Below are 23,018 nucleotides of genomic sequence, written 5' to 3'. Positions count from 1 at the left end.
AAATACTAATTTATTTCAACGACCTCACGCAATCTGCGCACTCTTATTTTGAAATTGGGTCGCCATTTTGATCAAAACCTTTCCCTGTTCCCTTTATGCGCGTAACCGCAGGTTGTATTTTAAATGCGTTACTTTGGTACATGCAGTGCACTAGGTAGGCTGTAAAATCTGTTACGGTCTGGCTGCCGTAAGTGCGCGTGTATAGGGTATAGTGCACGTGTATAGGGTGTAGCGCGTGATTTAGGAGTGAGCCGGTAGCATCCGGCTGTAAACAGTGAGGAAGTGGGCGGTGCGGTTCAATAGTTTACTACAGTCCGAAACCAGTAAAGAGCTGCAGACTGGAAAGGGACTGGATACGGAATTATTCTGTACTTTATGGTCATTATTTGTGCGTTCAAATATTATATATATATTTATTATTATTATTTTTTTTAATTTTTAAATGTGTTGCTAGATGTCTGGGTAAGACGTTAGCAGGTAACAGTTTTGTCATTAACCGTATCCTGTTTTCAGTTCAGGATACTCAAGTTTCATTTTAATTAAATTAACATTTAAAGTACCTTTTCGACAGGTTTAGATCTATATGTCAGTAAAGTACAGCACATAGTATATATTCTGGAGTTAAATGTACTGTGTATAATATAAATGCAGTATTATGGGCTTGCTTCTGTTTTTAGAAGATGTCTTAAGCCAATTTATTAGACTATTTACAAATAAAAAAAAGTTTTCAATTTATTATTATTATTATTATTATTATTATTATTATTATTGTTATTATTTGAGTCAAAGTTATATGTGTAAATTTGTATCACAATTGTCCAAATTGCTCTCCTTAGCAAATTAATTTTCTATTTTTATTTATTTAATTGTTGTTGTTTTCTTTAAAATTATTATTATTGTTGTTGTTGTTGTTGTTGTTGTTAAATTGATTTATCAGTTTTGTGTGTTTTCAGGTGATGAGATGGAGCAGGAAACTTTAAAAGCACTGAACGCTCTCAGATTGGAGCAGAAGACGCACAACATCGACACTTTCAGGTTTATTTATCCGTTATACTGTGTTTTTTATTTATTGGATATATTTTTAATTTATTTTTTAAATAATTTTTTTTTTTTTTTTTGCAAAACCATGTTCCTGTAGGTCTCAAGCACAATTTACTGATTTTATCTCTCTCTCTAAAGTAATATTACTCCGTTGAAAAATGTTCAGTAAATGTATTATTATTATTATTATTATTATTGTTGTTGTTATTGTTATTATTATTGACAGTGTTGGTGTTAGTAAGAATAATAAGAATACATGCTGTTTATATAGCACCTTCTGTACTTTTCAAATGCAGCTTAGAGGTAATAAAAAAAAGTTAGTCAAAAATAAAATAGTAAAATATGCAAATGATTAAAAATCAATAAATTGCAGAAAATTGTAATATAAATAATAATAATAAGAAGAAGCAGATATCATAATATTAAAACAATAAATAAAACAATAATAGAAAATAATAGTCTGTGTGTGTGTATATATATCTATAAAATAATGTATAATATATATATAATATAATTATATATAGTGTTTATATATTATATAATAAAAAAGTGGGTGAAATAGAATAACTGTACAATAATTGACTAAAAAAAAGCAAGACAAAGAATAAAGGTTAGTTAAATGCAAAAAAAATAAAAATATATATAATGTTAGTATATATATATTTTTTAAAATGAATGAATTTCTTTATTAACCAGACTTTGCTGGACTTTTCTGGAGATGGACTTTTTTCTCCAGAACATGGGTTCTCATAGTGCTGTCCTAAACAGATAAAAAGCGTTGTTCCTTAATAAATAGAACTTTTAGCCATTGACAGATTGCAGTAGAATAAGAGGAATAAAACACTTTGGGATTTTGGGCTGTTATTGGAAAATAAAAAAACGTTAAGGTGTTAACAGTAACTGTGCTTTGAACCAGGCCTGTTGTTGATGTTTTTCCCGTAACAGCACGTCTCTAAGTGTTCTATTTCTAGTTTAAGGATAAAAAAAAAGAAGCTCTTGATGTATAAATACGATGGTCATTAAATGTGCGTCAGAGTTGAATAATCGTGCTGCAGTCACAATGGGAGCGATCGCTTCCGAGTGCCGTTGTGTCTCATGAACGTCTTTTGCTTTAATCCCCATCGCTGGATTCACAGCATGAACACTAAACTCCTTCATTCTGGCCTGAAAGAAAGCTGCAGAGGATTAGACTGCGGGGATTTACGTTTCTCAGGCAGAACAATTGGATTAGGTTCTGGTTTAGAGATGTGAAGATTTAGTGAAGGTTTATGGAAAACACCGTGCAGGTTGTGTAACATGTGCCGATGTGTGCTGGCTTTATCCACAGGGTCACACGTCGTCTTTAATGCTCGGCGATGCAAGTAAGACATTGTGAAAGAGTGATGATGCCTGTTGAACATAACATAACTCTTTTTTTTTCCATTGTAAAGAATGCGTTTTATGTATATGTTCATGTACAGTTATTAGCTTTATTTAATTAATAAGCATTTAAGTCTTCATATACACTGTGTATGAGCTTTGTTTGTTGACGATTAACAGAACTGTATAATACTAGCCTACATGAGTATTTTGTCATCCCATTCAACAGCGACTTACATTTAACTCATTTATACAGCTGAGCAGTGGAGGGTTCAGGGCCTTGCTCAGGGGCCCAGCAGTGGCAGGTTGGGGTTTGAGCTCACGACCTTCTGAGCCGTAGTCCTGATGTCTTAACCACTGAGCTACCACTGCCCTCATTTGCCTTTTATTTGCATACCCTGGGTTGTAACAATGCAAGCACAGCTGGAGTGAAGGTGCACACAGATTTACGGTGAGGTAAAAACAAACAAGCAAAGTTAATTTTAATATTAAAATTAATTTACTGACGAGTGGAAAAAAAAAAAAGTAAATAAATGATTTAATTTTCCAAAAGACAAAAGTCATCAGTAGTCGGTGAGGTAGACTTTGTTTTCGGTAATCCAGGTGCTCAGGGTGTTTTGCAGTTGTTCTGATTGAACACGACCGATAGTGGACCGATAGTACCTACCTGCCGATGAACGATTAAATCAAGCGATAGTTTTTAAAATTTATACCGAGTGAAAATATAACACTCAAAGTAAAATACTGCTGAACTGTATTACAAAAATAAACAGTACTGACTGTACCATGAAAATGTGCTGTAGTTTTTTTTAAATGCAATAAGTATTAATATACACCACCGGTCAAAAGTTTGTGGACACGCGACTGAAACGTTTCTCATGATGTTAAAAAGCTTTTGATCCGAAGGCGTGTGATTGAACGTGTGAAATCGGTGACGTAGACGGAAATATAATCGCGCCGACGTGTTCGTCTCTTTAACTAGAAAACGAACATTTTATTTACAAAAAAAAACAAACTTTATTTAAACGGACGACTCGGAGAGAAATATTCCAGAAAGCGGCCGATAAGAGTCCGGCGTAGGCGGGAACTCCTTTAATATTGTTTAAAAAGCATCTACAGGGAAATTCCTCAAAAAATCGGTCGAGAAAAATGACAAGAATACATTTCTGGAAATTCTAGCCAAAAAGGGCGTCGACTAAGATGCTAAAATACAAAATTATTTTGATTTATTTTGGGTTTTTTTTTTTATCACAACATAATTCCCATAGTTCCGTTAGTGTTATTCCAGAGCTTTTATGACTTTATTATTATTATTATTATAAAATTTGGGGGGAAAATAAAAGTAAAGAATGAGTGTGTCTGAACTTAATTAATTATTAATAAATATTAAAGCATATAAAAGATATACATCCAAACTGAACCAAACAGTAACACTCCAAATAACAAATAAAAATAGAGACATCAAAAAACACTTCAACTAACACAACAAAATTAGTCAGTGATAGTTTTTATTTCGCCTCTAGAGGCCGCTCTCGTACCGTATAACGACAGCGGACCCTTCTCGCGCAACCAGGAAAAACTATCAGTGTGGATTTCTGCCGATAACCGATAGTTCCAGCAATCGGTCATCGGTTCCGATTAATCGATATCGCTGGAATTTTGGTCGAGTTACATTTTAAGAAAATACTTTTAAAAAATGGATCCCTGCAGATTGCTTGTTTCTGTGACTCTGAACTCATTTGTTTCTGTTCTGCATGTTGTTCTTTTATGCAGATTATACCTATGAATAAAATGAAAGGAGTGTTTGAGTGTTTTCACAAATGAAAAGCTGCTAATGTATAGGGTAAAATTATACAGTATACATCCCTCTGTACTTTATGCGCTGATTAGTCGAAGGGGTTTTTGTTAATCACAGCAGGTCAGCAGGCTGGGTCGGACTTCACGTAGCCGTCTGGAAAAGTGGTGTAATTATTGCCGTGTTATAAATCACTGCATTAAGATTTGACGAAAGTTAATTGAATTGCCGTACGCTTCTATTTTTAATTCTAATGCATTTCTTTATATCCTTCCCACCTCTTCCAGGCTCTTCATGGTCACATGGAACGTGGCTACAGCAGAGCCTCCTGATGACATCACGTCCCTACTGCAGCTTAATTCCCCGAAGAAAGCAGACCTCTACGTGATCGGGTTGGTGCTGATCGGCTTATGTAACTTCCATATTTCAGATATTATTAAAAGTGACGAGTACACTTTCCACTTCAAAGCCTTCAACGCTAATGCTGGCTACAACAGTGAAACCACCGGACCGGTTTGTTTCTCTTGGTTCATACTGTATGTAACGGCGTCACTCACCAGAAATGTGCCATCCGGGTCACGGCACCGAGTTCATGCGAAAGTCATCAGATTGGATCGATGTTTAGCTTCTGTAAACTCTCGATTCTTTGTATACGAAGGTGTTCGTCTAAGCCGCTGTCGCTGTTCTGCTTTCCTTTCCCAGTTTACAGGAAGTGAGAGCAGCACCTCTGAAGTTCGTCAAAGATCTGGCTTTCGGAGATTCCTGGAGTTGCCTGTTCATGAACACGCTGACTCCTCTGGGCTATATTCAAGTACGGCTTCGTTTATTTCTACGCAGACCTGACTAGTATGACAGATAAACCGAACCGATATCGGGGTTTGTGGCGGAGATTTAGACAAACCCCAGTAGACTCGTCCTCTCAGACGAAGTAGTTTTATTACACTGTGAGATAGATACAGGATAGAAGATCTCACATGCACTATATATCAGGGCAGCAACATTTTAAAGCTAATCGAACGGCACATGATCTCTCTCTTTCTTTGCTCAGGTGTCCTCTGTGAGGATGCAGGGTCTGCTGCTGCTGCTCTTTTCTAAGTTAGAGCACCTCCCCTTTATCCGAGACATTCGGACCACGTACACTCGCACCGGGATCTACGGATACTGGGTTAGTGCATGCTGCAGAGTATTTCTCACTACAGCACAGGATATTTCTGCTCCGTATGGGTTTAAACAGGCCATACCCCAATTCAGAAACCTGCGTTTTATGCGTTTCCATGGACACCTGTGTTCTGGGGTGCATCTTTTTTTATTCCTACTCATATTTTGCTCATATTTGACCACCGTATTGGTTAATGCTTGAATAGGATGGGATTCATCGATCTGGTATTGAACGGGATTTTAGCCTGGATTGGATATCAGATCGGATTTGCGATCTGATCCATTGATTTTTTTTTTTTTTTTTTTTTTAAAGTTATTTATTTTTCGAATGAGTGTGCTCAGTTAGGACCACTGCTTCTAGCTTGAGCTGTTGACTTGAATGAATGAAAATAAGGACGCATGGGGTGTCCGGACACAGCTTTCGCAGCATTGTTAAAGTGGGGGGAAAAACAATTAGAGATCTAATATCAGACCGTATTCGAAAACCGCTTAGGAATGTTCGTATAACGTAACGATGCTCATTTTATGAATTTAGCAGTCACTGTAACTATCTCTGTGCTGCTCAGGGTAATAAAGGAGGGGTGAGCCTCCGTATCTCCTTCTACGGTCATTCGCTCTGCTTCCTCAACTGTCACCTGGCAGCCCACATCAATTACGCCTCTCAAAGGGTGGAGGAATTTGAGCACATCCTGAACTCCCAGACGTTTGACGGCAAAAACACTCCATCTGTTTTAGACCACAAGTGAGTGAGTGTGCAGTGAGTATGATGCAAAGTGTTCCGTATATAACAGGGCCTGTTCGAGGTGAGAAATCGGCGACGCCCAGCTGTGATGTGTAAGGAGTAAAACACTCGGGAGTGTGTGAGTGGTGTTATAGGGGAAAACGTTATAGGAAAATAATCAAGTGATGAAGCAGAGTTGCTGTTTTATTATTTCTCCAATAACAGCATGTCCAGAAGTGTTTTATTCCTCACGCCACAGCGGTTACATCTTTCTTATCGATTGACCAATGCCCTTGCACTTTTTATCCATTCGTAGTTACATTTAATGTTGTGAAACGTCCACAGAACGAGTCACTTGCGTTATAGACACTTCAACCTGCAGTTTTTGCCTGGTTTTCCACTGAAGCCAAGCAGGAAGTGATATTAGTGAGGCCAGCAGGGGGCTCTAATGGGTCCTAATGAATGGTATAGTGACTGGAACGCTGTACTGTAAAAACAGCACCGTCTTTCGGATGAGACGTTAAATCGAGGTCCTGACTCTCTGTGGTCGTTAAAGATCCCAGGACACTTCTCGTAAAAGAGTAGGGGTATAACCCCGGTGTCCTGGCGCAACTCCCCCATTGGCCCTTATCTATCATGGCTCCCCAACTCTGATTTAGCTACATCACTCTCCTCTCCATTCTGGTGCAATATGGCTGCCTTCGCTACACACTAGTGGTGGTTGAGGAGATCCCCATCCCCCATACTATGTAAAGCGCTTTGAGTGTCTAGAAAAGCTCTATATAAATGTAACTGTAACTATAGCAGCTGCAAAACAGTTGTTCCCACGCCAGCCTGCGTTTTTTTTCCCCCTCTGTAACAAGACCATAAAAATAAATTACTTCTCGTAAGAAACCCGACCGTTACAAAGCGCTGACACTGGAGACTCCTTCCAGAAACGTTACATAAACATCTCCTTAAACAAAACCTCACCATATCAACGTTTATATAGTTATCTTTATTTAAAAAAAACACCACACATTTTAATCAGTGTTATTATTCACCTAGAAACGTTAACATTTTGCAAGCGCGTTAATGTAATGCATGTAATGCAGCTGGAACAATTTTCAGTGCTGCTGTGATAGAAAAATTAATCAACACCTTCCGACCAATCAGGTTAGAGGATTCAGAATTCAGCAGCCCGGTAGAATAACCGATAGTGTCAGCTGATGTCATTTTATACGGTCAAAAGTTAATCAGGCACCAGTAGTTTTAGTCAACCTGGGATTTACTGCTACGCTTCTCAATTTTTCAAATAAACCGCAGAAACAGCAGCATGCGCATCAGCTTGAGCGAGCATCGCGGGAGAGGTGCACGAGCTTTTTTGTTGCGGACGCACCGGCGTTCACTCTACAAGCGTTAACTGGACGTATGCGTCCCCGATGATCCCTGACGTCCACAGAACAAGCCTCTTACGTTATAGCCGCTTCAACCTGCAGTTCTCGCCTGGTTTTCTCCTGAAGCTAAGCAGGGTTCAGCCTGGACAGTACCTGGATGGGAGACCGCCTGGGGTCAACTAAGTTTGCTGCTGGATGTGGTAATAGAGTTACGTTTATCTAGCGCTTTTCTACGCAGAAGTTTAATAACCAGGTCTGAACTGGATTCAAATGAAACGATTAGCACTCCCTAGCACCTGTTGTATAACCAACGCCGCTCTGTTTTTAGGCTCGTCTTCTGGTTCGGAGACTTGAATTTTCGTATCGAAGACCACGGGATGCACTTCATTCGCAACTGCATCAGCAGCAAGAATTTCAACCTGCTGTGGTCTAAAGACCAGGTACATACAGAGACATGACCGCGTTCCCGAAGAATCGGACGAGCGCGACACGTCCGGTGTTTCGACTTGCCGCGTAATCCTCCTTTTGTCTCTTCAGCTGACTATGATGAAGAAGAAGATCCCCAGACTGCAGCAGTTTGAAGAAGGACCTCTCGAGTTTCAGCCTACCTACAAATTCGACTTGAACTCTGATAAATACGACTCGAGGTGGGTGTAACGTGAGCGCCTCCTGCAGCGTCCTACAGCTGCATGGCGTTACAGTTACTCAGGTCTGTCCTCTCTCATCCTCACAGGCTGCAGACGGCTTGGTTCGGTCTTACGTAAGAGTTCAATTATTCAAAATAAACCCCCTCGCAGGCAAACCCTCACTTGTTCTTCACTAACGCTCTACCCCGTAGTCCTCTTTCGCTCTTTTTCTCAGAGCTGAAATTCTCCTCGTACTAAACTCGCTAAACGTCACTATATAATAAAAACACCACGTTACAGAGCGCCGTGTGATCTCTCTGTTCCTGTAACTTTACTGTCCTAACACTGTCATTGTGTGTCACGTGATTAACGGGTGCAGAAGACGATTATACTAATACTGCTAATAATAGTGTGAAATTGTAGTATGAAAAGCATCAATTAAATAAAGTAGGTATAACCTGAATAAAAGATGTGATGTATAAAGAGTTAAAAGGAAACGCAGTGTTAATAACATCCTGTCACAATTTGCCTGATTTACATATTACATTTTAAATCTGGCTGTTAAACTAGAGATGATTAATTCATTAATTAAGCGAGCAACAACATAAGTAAGCAAGTATGTAAGTACGTACTTACGTACACTTTCTTTCTTTCTTTTTATTCCTTTGTAATCGTGGTAAATGATTCATTATATTATTTTCTTTAGTTCTGCCCTTCAGAAGCTACGTAAGATATTGACATGTTTCCCCCAGAAGACGAAATAATAATTTACACCCATCATCCTGTTCAAAAGTTTCACCTTCTTCCTCATCATTTCTTTCATTCTTCATTCCTCACGTTGGCATAGTGTGTTACTGGGTAAGATGCCGGTGGAAAAGTTTAAGTGTTTACTGTGTAAGTGTAGATGTGATTGAACAGGGTTTGCAGTAATCAGGCCTGGTCGTGTCTAGTCCAGCTGAACTCCATTATGAATGCTGTTTCATAGATTTGAGGGAGTAATAACTACGGGGGGCAAATACTTTTTCACACAGGCCTAGCTGGTATTGGAGAACTTTTTTTTGCTTCAGTAAATAACTTTATCGTTTAAAAACCGGATTTTGTGTTTACTCAGGTTGCCTTTGTTTAATCTCTCCTCTCCATCTCCTCTCCATCTCCTCTCCTCTCCATCTCCATCTCCCCTCCATCTCCTCTCCATCTCCATCTCCTCTCCATCTCCCCTCCATCTCCTCTCCATCTCCTCTCCTCTCCATCTCCATCTCCTCTCCATCTCCCCTCCATCTCCTCTCCATCTCCTCTCCTCTCCATCTCCTCTCCTCTCCGTCTCCATCTCCCCTCCATCTCCTCTCCATCTCCTCTCCTCTCCATCTCCTCTCCTCTCCGTCTCCATCTCCCCTCCATCTCCTCTCCATCTCCATCTCCCCTCCATCTCCTCTCCATCTTCTCTCCACTCCTCTCCATCTTCTCTCCATCTCCATCTCCTCTCCTCTCCATCTCCATCTCCCCTCCATCTCCTCTCCATCTCCTCTCCATCTCCATCTCCTCTCCATCTCCATCTCCTCTCCATCTCCTCTCCTCTCCATCTCCTCTCCATCTCCATCTCCTCTCCATCTCCATCTCCCCTCCATCTCCTCTCCATCTCCATCTCCCCTCCATCTCCTCTCCATCTCCTCTCCTCTCCTCTCCATCTTCTCTCCATCTTCTCTCCATCTCCATCTCCATCTCCTCTCCATCTCCATCTCCCCTCCATCTCCTCTCCATCTCCTCTCCTCTCCTCTCCATCTTCTCTCCATCTCCATCTCCTCTCCATCTCCATCTCTCCTCCATCTCCATCTCCCCTCCATCTCCTCTCCATCTCCTCTCCTCTCCTCTCCATCTTCTCTCCATCTCCATCTCCTCTCCATCTCCATCTCTCCTCCATCTCCATCTCCTCTCCATCTCCCCTCCATCTCCATCTCCCCTCCATCTCTTCTCCATCTCCATCTCTATCTCCCCTCCATCTCCATCTCCCCTCCATCTCTATCTTCTCTCCTCTCCATCTCCTCTCCTCTCCCTCTCCTCTCCTTCTCCTCTCCTTCTCCTCTCCCTCTCCTCTCCATCTCCTCTCCATCTCCATCTCCTCTCCTCTCCATGTCCTCTCCTCTCCATCTCCTCTCCATCTCCTCTCCTCTCCATCTCCATCTCCTCCCCTCTCCATCTCCTCCCCTCTCCATCTCCTCTCCCTCTCCTCTCCATGTCCTCTCCTCTCCATCTCCTCTCCTCTCCATCTCCTCTCCTCTCCATCTCCATCTCCTCTCCATCTCCTCTCCTCTCCATCTCCATCTCCTCTCCATCTCCTCTCCATCTCCTCTCCTCTCCTACTCACGTGACTGACCAGCGGGAAAAAGCGAAAGCCTGCGTGGTGCGATCGGATCCTGTGGCGGATGAACACCAAACCTCCCCCTGAGAATGCAGATAAAGACCTTGATGAATATGATGGTGGTGGTGATTATGATGGAGAGCAGGAGCAGCTTGAGGAACCGTTGGATGAATTTCCTCTCAAAGTAGAGCAGGACGCTTACACCAGCAACATGGAGTACGGCATCAGTGACCATAAACCCGTCACGGGCATCTTCAGACTGGAGGTGAAGCTCGCCTTGCCTTTTCCTACTGCGCTGCAGCTTTATATAACGATCTACAGTGCGGTTTAGAAAATGAGGCACAATTGCATTACACATGCAAGTGGTGATATTTCAAACTCAAACATGCCAGGATATTGTGTCTAGATTTTTTTATTGTGACTATACAATGAATATTTTGTCTTTCGTGTTCCAATTTGCATTTATGTAAAATATTTCTGATAGATGTCCATCCTTTTAAGAAAAAAAATACTTGTAATGTATTCTAAGTTAGAACAAAGATAAACAGTGAATAATTTTGTGTAGTGTTTGTTTTATACGGTCATTTTTGCTCATTTTTATGACGTGTGCCAGTATATAACGATGTGTTAATGGTTTTTAACCCTCCAGCTGAGGAGGATGTACGAGACTCCACTGGTGCGTGTGCGTGCCGAGGGTGAGTGGAGCGCAGACATGGACGCTGTGGTGACCTACTGCCCTCTGGAGCAGTTTCCCTCCAGCGCCTGGGACTGGATTGGCCTTTATAAGGTCAGCATCTGAATCTGCACTCCACGACTCGTGCTTGGAGGAGTGACGGACGATATCGCTCGCTCTGTCTGTCTCTCTCTCTGTGTCTCTCTGTCTCTCTCTCTCTCTCTGTCGGTCTGTCTGTCTGTCTGTCTGTCTGTCTCTCTCTCTCTCTGTCGGTCTGTCTGTCTGTCTCTCTGTCTCTCTGTGTCCGTCTGTCTCTCTCTCTCTCTCTGTTGGTCTGTCTCTCTCTCTCTCTGTCTCTCTGTCTTTCTCTCTCTCTGTCGGTCTGTCTGTCTGTCTCTCTGTCTTTCTCTCTCTCTGTCGGTCTGTCTGTCTGTCTGTCTGTCTGTCTCTCTCTGTCAGTCTGTCTGTCTGTCTCTCTGTCTCTCTCTGTCTCTCTGTGTCTGTCTGTCTCGCTCTCTCTCTCTGTTGGTCTGTCTGTCTGTCTCTCTCTCTCTCTCTGTCGGTCTGTCTGTCTGTCTCTCTGTCTTTCTCTCTCTCTGTCGGTCTATCTGTCTGTCTCTCTGACTGTCTCTCTCTGTCTCTCTCTCTCTCTCTCTCTCTCTCTCTCTCTCTCTCTCTCTCTCTCTCTGTCGGTCTGTCTCTCTCTCTAACCCTCTCTCCCTCTCTGTCGGTCTGTCTGTCTCTCTCTCTCTGACTATCTGTCTCTCTCTGTCTGGTGCTCTCTCTCTCTCTCACACACACACACACACACACACACACACACACACATACACTCTCGCTCTCTCACTCGCTCTCACTGTCTCTCTCTCACTCACTCTTACTCTCACTCTTTCTCTCTTCTTTCACACTCTCACTCTCTCTCTCACTCTCGTGCACTCTCTATCTCTCTTACTCTCTCTATCTCTTACTCTCTCACTCTCTCTCTCATTCTCTCTCTCATTCTCTCTCTGTCACTCACTCTCTCTCTCAATCTCATGCACACTCTCTCTCTCTCTTGCTCTCTCTATCTCTTACTCTCTCACTCTCTCTCTCATTCTCTCTCTCTCGCTTACTGTCACTCTCGCTCTCTCACTCTCGCACACTCTCTCTCTCTCTCTTACTCTCTCTATCTCTTACTCTCTCTTTCTCATTCTCTCTCTCTCACTCTCACTGTCTCTCTCTCTCCCTCTCACTCTCTCTCTCTCACTATCTCTCACTATCTCTCACTCGCTCTCTCTCACACTCTCTCACACTCTCTCTCACTATCCAGGTTGGATTCCAGAGCATTTATGATTACATCACCTATACCTGGGTAAAAGATGACCAGGTGGCCTTGAGTAATGAGCTCATCCAGGTAACATGGTGCAAATCTGCCTCCTGCAGTCAATACTCACACCGAGAAGCTGAATTGATAATGAATTTATCTGCTTTGTACTTATTTATTTATTTATTTATTTATTTATGTATGTATTTATCTGTTTGTTTGTTTTTGTTGCTTACAGGTTTATGTGAGCAAGGAGGAGATCCCGGTTCTAGGTGGGGAATGTGTACTGTGCTACTACAGTAGTAACCTGCAGTGCATTGTGGGTATTAGCGAACCTTTCAAAGTGAGTCCGTACAGTAAGCACTCCTATGTGAAAACTAATCTTCCCTGCACTACTTTAAATAGTCGCTTTTCACACCGATTAGAAACATTACCCTGCCAGTTAAACTCGACATTTCCTCTTGTAGGTTCACGAGTCGCAAGCAGCGATTGAAGAAGGCTTCTTACCCCAGAACGTTAACAGATTCGGACGGGATTCGGCCAGTTAGGACCACGCGAACGCGCCGTTTTGAGGCTCGTCAGTGACGGATGCTCTTTCCGCTTCAGAAAAACAGAAGAATTTATTTTAGTTTAAATTTAAGTGCAATTTTATCTGAATGTCAAATCTTTCAACGTTTTTATTTTAAATTAATCCTACGGTTTTCTCCGTTCTTCTTTAATCATTGCTCTTTTTGTGTCTTATTATTATTATTATTATTATTATTATTTTTACCCCTGTGCTGCCTTTCCCCCCCCCCGTGATATTTGTTGCCCCTATACTTATTTTGACTATAAGCCTATAAAAATGTCTCTAAGTCTAGACGAAAACTTTTATTAATATCGCACCATTCTGAGTGGTAGGTTTTATTCCCATAGCTTTATAGTCAGTGTAATATTTTTAAGGCGTTTTTAATCTGCCTTTTCCTGCTCCGTGCTACTGAAATGCTGTCATCACTGTCATCAGTGTTATTATTAGTTGTGTCAGGTTTATTTAAATCTGTTACAAAAGAAGAATGTAATGTAGAAAAATTAGCACTTTGCACTGATCGCTCTGACACGAAACGTCTAGTTTGTACAACGCATACTTTTACGTTACACGCACTTATCGGATGAGGATCAAATCATTTTACCTGCATTACTTTTATTTCTGTTTATCAGTATGTGTGGTCCAGCCAGATGTGTCTACATTATTACAGATGTGTAGGGTTACTTGAATGTACGACTACACCGATTTTATTTAACTGTATTTATCGTTTATATTATACAAAAGATATCACTCACATTTCTTTGTCTGTATAAATAAGTACGTGAGAACGCATAGCAACGAGTTTGACGATCGGGAATCATTTTTATTTTTTTGGCACGATTTCATTAATATTTCTATTCAAAGATATGTTTAGCTTTTTAAATGGGTGAAAAATAAAAACTTCTCAGGAGGACGTTTGTTTGTCCTAACTCCGCCCCCATTCCTGTGAGTGACGTTGGTTTCCACAGCAACCGTTCTGTTGTCCCTCCCTCATCGGGAGCTGACACTGATGTTGCTACGGCAACCGTTTGTTTCCTGGCTGCAGATTTAAAAGGCTGGCTTCGGATAAGCGCCTGTATATTTACGTAATTCAAACTACTTTTGCACACTTTAATCATCCAGGTAGGTGAGTTTAATCCTAAAGAATGTCTCATGTTGTGTTATTTTCGTGCAGTTAGTCATTTTAACTAACTACACGTCGGTTTATTGCGGTATGTTACTAATGTATTAAACCAAGTAATACTCAAAACAGGAAGGAAGTTGGAGCCAATCAAGGAGTGATTATAAATTTCGTTTATCCTTAAAAACATAAATCAACAGATCTTCGACTGTAATCTGGTTTAAAACTATCTAATCCAGTTTAAGCACATTTTAAAGTGTTTAAAAAATAATCCGGGTTGCATTGAGACCATTCTCTAAAACTAAAACCAGGATTAAATATCGTCTTATTGAAAAATAAGTCGCTCCATGACTTTAAATAGCATTGTCAATAATATCACTGACTACGTTTACATGGACGGCAGTAATCTAATTATTGACCTTAATCTGATTAAGATAATATTCTGATTACGGTGTTTACACGAGTCGCTTTTACAATATTCCTTTCATGTTCCCGTTTTACGTGTTATAGAAAATATTTAGATTAACGGCACGCGTCATTACGTCACCGTGCCACGCCGTCCGACGTTCCCTCCAGAATCTCACGTATCGACGTACAGTTGGTCTTCGTTATGGAACCGTATACAGTTTTGGGTGTTTTTATTTTTAATTTTACGAACGCTTCAAGCGCGGTTAATTATTTGTCGTGCTGTACGTGCAAACAGACGACTGCTTGAAGCCTTGTGCTGCGTCCCGAACCGCGTACTTACCGTCTATATAGTAGCCGAGATACATGTATTTTTCCCCATTACAGGCCTTTGGGATTTGGGACGCAGCCGTGCTCTCTTGTTTGCCGTCAAACGGTCGAGCGCTGCCGTGTGTGTACGTGTCCTGTCGCAGAATGCGGTGAAAACTCCCACACGACGTTAATAGTGTGATTAAGGTGTGTACGTGTCTGTAACGCACGTCGATAACGCGACTGAAGCAGGAAATACTCCACACGTCTTAATTCCATCTGTGTTTACTTCGAGTATTGCTGTTTACATGCTAGTTTCTTAATCAGAGTATCGTCTTAATCAGGTTAATAGTGGATTATTGTTGTCCGTGTAAACGCACTGAATGCCACTGTCTACTTTCTTACTCTGGAGAATAAATAAAAATAAATAAATAAATAAAAAAAGAGGCACATCGTTAAAATGTTCACGATATTTGGTAATTTATTAAAGCTGGAGGTTTTTAAAAAAATACATATTTCTGAACTTTCCAGCTATAGAAACCATTTTGTCATTAGATCAACTTTTTTTTTTTTTTTTTTAATAGTGTAATGTCTCGGGTATTAAAAGCACCTCCTAAGTTTCTGCCTTCTGAGTGGAAACATGCGAACCACACGCGCTTCAGGAGCGCAGAGGCCGAGCGAGCACGCTCCGAGCGACTCACGGCCGAGTGTAAGAGACTGATAGAGGAGAGCGAGAAGTCGGTGAGACGCATGCAGCAGGATGCTAACAACAGGCTGGGTAACTGTGTCATGAAAGCAATCAAAGATTGGTTTATTATAGAGCTGCTGGGCAATGCCGTCTGATATCTAATGCTGTGTGTGTGTGTGTGTGTGTGTTACTCTCAGAGAAGAGGCTCAAAGATATTACGTTCTGGAGGCAGGAGCTGGAGCAGAAACTGCACGAGATGGTACAGGAGATCGAGCAGCTCCTGGTTATAAAGGACCGAGTAGAGAGAGCTCTGGGGAGTTGCTCCGAGCCTCTTCAAGCCACGCTGGACTGTCTGAACGAGAGGTGAGACGCTAATCCAACTCGCAAGGACGTTCAAACCCAATTCGAATCACAATCAAATGATTCACCGTACAGCCAGTCGTCCGTTCTGAGACTGCCGATATCTCTGAACGTTCCTCAGGCAGAAGCGGGTGGAGATAGACCTGGTTCATGACGAGGTGGAGAAGGAGCTTCTGAAGGAGAAGGATGTGATCGATGGAGTGACGGCTCTCCTCCAGCGCACTCTGGAGCAGATCGTTGAGCAGATCAGGTGAACCGGGGACCAACAGGAACAGGCAGCATGTTGGGTTCATCAAAATGAGAAAACCTAACCTTTACTAGCCTTTTTATTTGATTTTATTTTCTCGTGTTCTGCAGTTTTATAATAATATGGGTGAAGCCGAATGCAGAATGTCAAGTGGAGAGGTTGAATCGTGTATTTCTGTTCGCTCACTCTCATTCCAGACTCAACCGCTCGGCTAAATATTACCTGGAGAAGGATCTGCGGGACAAATTTCAGGCTGAGCGCATCGAGGAGTTCTGCTCCCTGCTCAGCAGCACCACGGCGAGCGTCGAGGAGAAGGCTCCAGCGGGACAGTGTGCCGATGGAGGGTAAAGACATACAGAGAATTTATATTCACGACAGCAGCTTGTCCGAGCCAGAACGCTTTAGAAATGAATGTTCTGTACGACCGATTCTAAAATCGGCAGCCGGCTATACCGTTCTGTGGAGTAAGGCTTTATTTTAGGACGGTATATGCATGAGTGTTGAAATCTTTAGTAAGTGTCATGCGACGGATTCGGAGACGTATGCAGTTACAGTTTGGAATCCGTATCAAGAATGGCGGACAGTTCCGAAACGTGAAGCAAACTCGTAAACAGGAACTCCATGATGTCAGGTGATCAGCAAACGTAAACGTATTTACGTATTGTTTTGTGAGGCTTTCGTATGCTTCTTTTTTTCCTCAGACTCGCCGTGACTCCTCACGAATGGGAGACGTTCTCCGACGTGAACATCGGCAAGGCGGAGAAGGAGAGGAGTAACTCGACGTCTCTGAGGGCGCTGGTGGAGAACCTGCTGGTGCAGACGGCGGCAGACATGCGGAGGCAGCACGAGGCCGCCGGCTCGGCCCTGACGCTGCGCATACACGAGATCAGAAGTGCTAAGGCGGGGCTGGAAGATCAGCTGAGCAAGGTGCACGTCAGCCTACTTATGGCTCGTTACGTTTTAATTTGTTCCATTATCCTTCTTCTTGGGGCGCACGGTGGCTCAGTGGTGAGCACGTTCGCCTCACACCTCCAGGGTCGGGGGTTCGATTCCCACCGTGTGCGGAGTTCGCATGTTCTCCCCGTGCTGCGGGGGTTTCCTCCGGGTACTCCGGTTTCCTCCCAAAGACATTAAACCTCTTTTGACGTTGCAAAATAGTTCAACGTAATTAGATCTTAACTACTGATAATAGGTAGCTACACGCAGGTCCATAAGTATTTGGACAGAGGCACAACGTTCGTAATTTTGCCTCTGTACACCGCCACGATGGATCTGAAATGAAACAATCAAGATGGGATCGGAGTGTAGACTTTCAGCTTTAATTCGAGGCGCTTAACAAAAATATTGCCTCAACGGTGTAGGAATTACGGCCATTTCTTTGAGAGTCCCTCCATTTTCGCAAGCTCAAAAGTAATTGGACAATCGACCGATAAGCAGTTTGAGGGTCAGGTGTGGCCTGTTTCCTCGTTATTTCATGACACATTAAAGAGATAAAAAAGTCTGGAGTTGATTCCAAGCGTTGAATTTGCGTTTGCTAGCTGTTCATGGGAACGCTCAGTATGCGGTCCAAAGAGGTGTCGATGCAGGTGAAGAAGGCCATCATTAGCCTGAAAAAACAAATCGGAGGTATTGCAGAAACTTTCGGAGCGGCCAAATGAACAATTTGGTAATGTACGTTGTTAAAAAGAAGGAATGCACCGGCGAGCTCGGTAACACCAAAAGGCCGAAACAGTGATCTGTGAATGAAATAATAAACCAACAATTCTGCTTCCTGTTTCCTGTCTTTTTAAAGCTGCTTGTGGAGATTGCGAGCCAGGAACAGAACCTCGATGCGCTGAAAGTGGCCGTCGCCGATAAAGAAGGGCCGCTAAAGGTGGCGCAGACACGGCTGCACGTGCGCAGTCAGCGTCCCAGAGTTGAGCTGTGCAACGATCACGCTCACGCACGCCTGCTCTCTGAAGTGCAACAGCTCACCAGCCACATCTCCAGGTGAAAGACAGAGGACCTCACTCAGGGTTTTAACGTTTAGTGTAGTAGCTCAGTGGCAGATTGACAGCTTTCTGAATTGCACGGGTATCGTGTGAACTGTTGATCCGGCTGATTTGACGATTTAGACTGGTGTCGTTGTGAATTTTAGATAGCATTAGAGCACAGAGCTGGTGAAGGTGTTGATTCATTTCCCGTAGCAGCAGCTCTGATAACAGCGTAGCTGCAAGTCACAGTTCTAAATGAATGCAATTCTAATAGAGAATGTTATCGTTTCTATGGTAACAGTTCGTTCGTAGGGACTCGTACGATGTACGCTTAACATAATCCGAGGCGGATTAAAAACGTTTATGGAAGGAGTCTCTAGTGTCAATGCGTTGTAACAGTTAATGGTGTTTATAACAGTAACTTGTGGATGTTTGACATTTAAATGTACCTGTAAACCGATAAAAAGTATGACGTGAGATTATTTAATGAATGAGAAAGTTAACTGTTAGATGTTTGCTGTATTATAAGAGGTATAGAACAGTTCTAGGCATGCTGTTATAGGAAAATAATCAACTTCATGGTGATAACGGTAACCCCACAATCTCAGCACCGTTGCTGATTATTTTCCTACAACGGCACATCTCTAAGGGTTTTATTACTTTGTGTGGAGTCAAATTCTTCCCCGAAACCCTCACACTCTTTGTTTCGGTGCAGGCTGAAAGAAAGTTTGGCCGAGTCGGAGATGGAGCTCAGAGCCCTGACCAGAAACCAGCTGCTCCTGGAGGAGGAGATCCAGGTCAAATCAAACTCGCTGTACATCGACGAAGTGATCTGCACTCAGCTCCGTCAGGCAGTCACCATTCACGACTTCTAAGGCAATAAACGATTCGTTCGCAGAGTGCAAAACTGTGAAATAGGAAATAAATCATTCATGAATGCTTATCTAAATAAATAAATAAATAAATAAATAAATAAATGCAATATCTAAACGCTATATAGAGTCTTCCCATAAAATGGAAATTTGATGTTGGTGTGAAAGGTGAGAGGTGAAAGAGAGATAAGAAAAAAAAAAAAAAAAAAAAATCAACAGGCTGCACAAGAGTTTTTATATGCTCCATCCGTTATGTTGTAAATCACGGTGTCTCAGGCTCCATCAGCTGGAGCATTCTGCCTCTCTGACTCTGATCATGGGATAGATGGGAGAAGTCATGGCAGAGTAGTTGAGCTTCGAGTCAGTGAGTGGCCTGAAGTGAGATAACCCCAGCTCCAGCATCTCATCAGCCTCAGCGTGGTCATATCTGATGGTGCTGAACTGCGCCTTTAACATAGCAACACTGATATTTACACCAAAACCCGCTCTGCATTCAGCACACGTTATCCGTTCAATATTCAGTGTAATGTCATTTGAACTTGGGCCTAAAGTATAGTATAACATAACCTGAGGGGGAACTTCATACATCATCCTCAAACAGCGAAGTGTATTATATACTTTTAGCCGTGTCTCACATCCCCTTTTATGAGCTAATACATAAAAGCATTGAGAGCATGCTTACCGAAAGGATTAATGCTTAAAACTAGGGATGAATTGATACTGATGTTGGGTTCTGATACTGTGTTCTGGGGTAGTGGTAGTTAAGGCTCTGGATTACTGATCGGAGGGTCGGGGGTTCAAGCCCCAGCTCTGCCAAGTTCACTGTTGGGCCCTTGAGCAACGTCCTTAACCCATATATATATATATATAAAGGGTGTGTGTGTATATATATATATATATAACAACAACAGCAAATCAAGAACATAGACACACACACATGTGAATGAAATGTGTCTGAGATGTATTAAAACACAGGGATCATAAGGTCTGTCTATCTATCTCCCTGTCTGTCTTTCTGTCTATCTATCTGTCTGTCTATCTATCTATCTCCCTGTCTGTCTTTCTGTCTGTCTGTATTTCTGGTATCTATCTATCTATCTATCTATCTATCCATCCGTCTATCTATCTGTCTATCTATGTTGTTGTTATTCTGTTATTAAACTGATGTAGTTGTATGTAATTAAAGCTCCTTATTTTACTGGAGTTTTATTCAGAACTGTTCACTTGTTAATTAGTGTTAAAAATATGGCATCACGATGGGAAACTTCAGAATCTGCTCGGTTTGGGTGGAGACTAGATATTTATTTGCCATTTAATAATAATAATAATAATAATAATAATAATAATAATAATAATAATGTGACTTCTATGACTATGACTTATAATTATTTCTTAAATAATTATTAGTAGCTATAAGCACGTTTCATCTGTGTCTATTTGCATAAATAGCGCACAAAGAGCAGAAATGAAGAGAAAACAGTGGAGCACGTGAAGCACGGATTTATTGATTACTTTCAAGTGAATAATGATGGATTTTAATTTAACCAGACACAAACAGAGCATTTATTTCAGATCAAATTACAAGCCACGACATCTTGGCATCAGGGGAGGGTTTGTGTACCTTCTGGTCTTTCTAGATTCGTGTCAGTAACAGAAATACTACTACTATTAATAATAATAATAATAATAATAATAATAATAATAATAACAAAACTTGAACGATTATTTGATTGTCGTTCAAAATCCAGGCAGGAGAAACAAAACAACACACCATTTTTATGATCAGAAATAGCAGATACATTTATAAGTAACGTGTATTTCTTTTCATACTTTATAAATAATTAAAAAAATAAAAAATAAATCGTACACAAACTAAAACTGAAAGCAACCCCAAAACGTGACAAAACTACAGCGCGCGCGACTCACTGAGTGACTCAGAATGAATCATTTGCATGCTCGACTCACTGAGTGACTCAGAGTGAATCATTTACATACTCGACTCACTGACTGACTCATAGTAAATAATTTACATGCTCGACTCACTGAGTGACTCAGAGTGAATCATTTACATGCTCGACTCACTGAGTGACTCATAGTGAATCATTTACATGCTCAACTCACTGAGTGACTCAGAGTGAATCATTTACATGCTCGACTCACTGAGTGACCCAGAGTGAATCATTTACATGCTCGACTCACTGAGTGACCCAGAGTGAATCATTTACATGTTCGACTCACTGAGTGACTAAGAGTGACTTTCTTTTCTGGACTGCTTGCCAATCAATAGATTATGCAGCTCCGACTGCTGGACAGCATGTTGTTGACATTTACATTTGGCAGACGCCCTCATCCAGAATGATTTACAGTTGAGGTCATATTCCTAAAAGTTTACATACGCCTTGCAGAATCTGCAAAATGTTCATAACTTTTTAAAAATATATAGACTGGATAATAAAATAGCATTTTTAAATTTAGCCCTGCCCTGAATAAGCTATTTCACATAACAGATGTTTACATCTCGTCCTCAAGACACAATAATAACTGAATTTACACAAATGAACCGGTTCAAAACTTTACACACGCTCGATTCTTAATACCGTGTGTCGTTACCTGGATGATCCACGACTGTGTTTATGTTTTGTGATCGTCATTCACGAGTCCCTTGTTTGTCCTGTTCAGTTGAACTGCCCACTGTTCTTCAGAAAAATCCTCCAGGTCCTGCACATTATGTACTTTTCCAGCACCTTCTGCATATTTGACCCCTTTCCAACAGCGGCTACATGATGTTCAGATCCATCGTTTCACGCTGAGGACGACCCAGGGACTCGTACACGACTATTACACAAGGTGCAAACGTTCACTGATGCTCGAGAAGGCGACGCGATACGTTAAGCTCTATGGGTGTAAACTTTTGAACAGGATGATCGGTGTAAACTGTTATGTTTTTGTGTAAAGATCTTATTTTTTCATCTAGTACTGCGCTTCAGAAGCTACACAAGATATTTACATTTACAGGATGTGCTGTAATGGGAAAATAATTAACGACCAGGTGGTTTGAATTGGAAATATTATTTTATTGTGCTAATATTATGTCAATCTGCCTGTTACACTTTTTTGTTTATTGAAGAATAATATGTCTTTAATTTTACAACATATGATTCTTTTTCCCAGCAGCTACAAATAGCCTTTCACCAGCTGCTGATTTCCTGCATTTAATCAGACAAAAATGACAGCTTGTCTCAGTACTCATAAACCATAAAAGCACAATGTCATCAGCACTGAAGTCTTTCCCTGCACGGATCAACATCACATTAGATTGTTCCAAAGCTCTGACGCGAGTCTCTCCGTTAATAACTGCTAAATATTTTCCTTACAACAGCAACGGAACACCAACAATGATAGCAACGATAAGTTTGTATTTTGTTAATGACAACAGTTTAAAAGCTTAAAATTAGAATGAAGTTAATCCGGTTTGTTACTATAGAAACTAAAAGGTATTGGAACAAGAGCATTAATGTAAACCTGTGATTTGCAGCTGCACTACTGTCAGAGCTGCTGTTATAGAAAATGAATCAACACCATCTGACCAATCAGAATTCAACAGTGCTGTGGTATGAGGAATGGCAAAATAAAAGCTATAAATAATTCATTCAACAGTGTCACTCTGCTTTCGTTTAAGTACCATTTGATCTCCATAGTTCAGAACTGAAAGATGCTGTTTTACTTTATTTTGCTCTATCTATCTATCTATCTATCTATCTATCTATCTGTCTGTCTCTCTGTCTATCTATCTATCTATCTGTCTGTCTCTCTGTCTGTCTATCTATCTATCTGTCTATCTCTCTATCTATCTCTCTATCTATCTATCTGTCTGTCTCTCTGTCTGTCTATCTATCTATCTATCTATCTATCTATCTATCTGTCTGTCTATCTATCTATCTATCTATCTATCTATCTATCTATCTATCTATCTATCTACCTGTCTGTCTGTCTGTCTGTCTGTCAAATATAAAGTTTTACACAGTTTTAGTTTCATAGTTGTATAGTTTTTGCATTTAATTCAAATTCATA

The 23,018-nt window shown here is 41.2% G+C and overlaps 2 protein-coding genes across 7 annotated transcripts; both read left to right on the top strand.

Moving 5' to 3' along the window:
* Positions 1-110: 110 nt before the first annotated feature.
* inpp5ka (inositol polyphosphate-5-phosphatase Ka) lies at positions 111-13,884 on the top strand. Of its 4 annotated transcripts, none has more exons than XM_053646860.1 (14): positions 111-378; positions 954-1,035; positions 4,483-4,587; positions 4,898-5,006; positions 5,244-5,360; positions 5,920-6,095; positions 7,779-7,890; positions 7,988-8,097; positions 8,184-8,210; positions 10,451-10,697; positions 11,082-11,219; positions 12,415-12,498; positions 12,647-12,751; positions 12,876-13,884. In XM_053646860.1, the coding sequence occupies exons 2-14, from the start codon at positions 962-964 to the stop codon at positions 12,954-12,956; spliced, it is 1,485 nt and encodes a 494-aa protein (XP_053502835.1). In that variant the 5' UTR covers positions 111-378; positions 954-961; the 3' UTR covers positions 12,957-13,884. The 4 variants fall into 4 exon arrangements, with proteins under 4 accessions (XP_053502835.1, XP_053502834.1, XP_053502837.1 ...); XM_053646859.1 differs by having other exon boundaries at positions 112-388; XM_053646861.1 differs by lacking the exon at positions 111-378 and adding an exon at positions 407-477.
* Positions 13,885-13,963: 79 nt separating this feature from the next.
* Positions 13,964-20,150, top strand: tekt1 (tektin 1). Of its 3 annotated transcripts, none has more exons than XM_053646863.1 (8): positions 13,964-14,095; positions 15,392-15,585; positions 15,693-15,858; positions 15,977-16,105; positions 16,300-16,446; positions 16,804-17,029; positions 17,895-18,091; positions 18,791-20,150. In XM_053646863.1, the coding sequence occupies exons 2-8, from the start codon at positions 15,396-15,398 to the stop codon at positions 18,948-18,950; spliced, it is 1,215 nt and encodes a 404-aa protein (XP_053502838.1). In that variant the 5' UTR covers positions 13,964-14,095; positions 15,392-15,395; the 3' UTR covers positions 18,951-20,150. The 3 variants fall into 3 exon arrangements, with proteins under 3 accessions (XP_053502838.1, XP_053502839.1, XP_053502840.1); XM_053646864.1 differs by having other exon boundaries at positions 13,976-14,099; XM_053646865.1 differs by lacking the exon at positions 13,964-14,095 and adding an exon at positions 14,886-15,014.
* Positions 20,151-23,018: the final 2,868 nt, after the last annotated feature.

Source organism: Ictalurus furcatus, chromosome 17 (assembly GCF_023375685.1).
Source record: "Ictalurus furcatus strain D&B chromosome 17, Billie_1.0, whole genome shotgun sequence".
Classification (NCBI taxonomy): domain Eukaryota; kingdom Metazoa; phylum Chordata; class Actinopteri; order Siluriformes; family Ictaluridae; genus Ictalurus; species Ictalurus furcatus.
The sequence above is the reverse complement of the archived record's forward strand: the minus strand, read 5'-3'. Positions and strand labels throughout refer to the sequence as shown.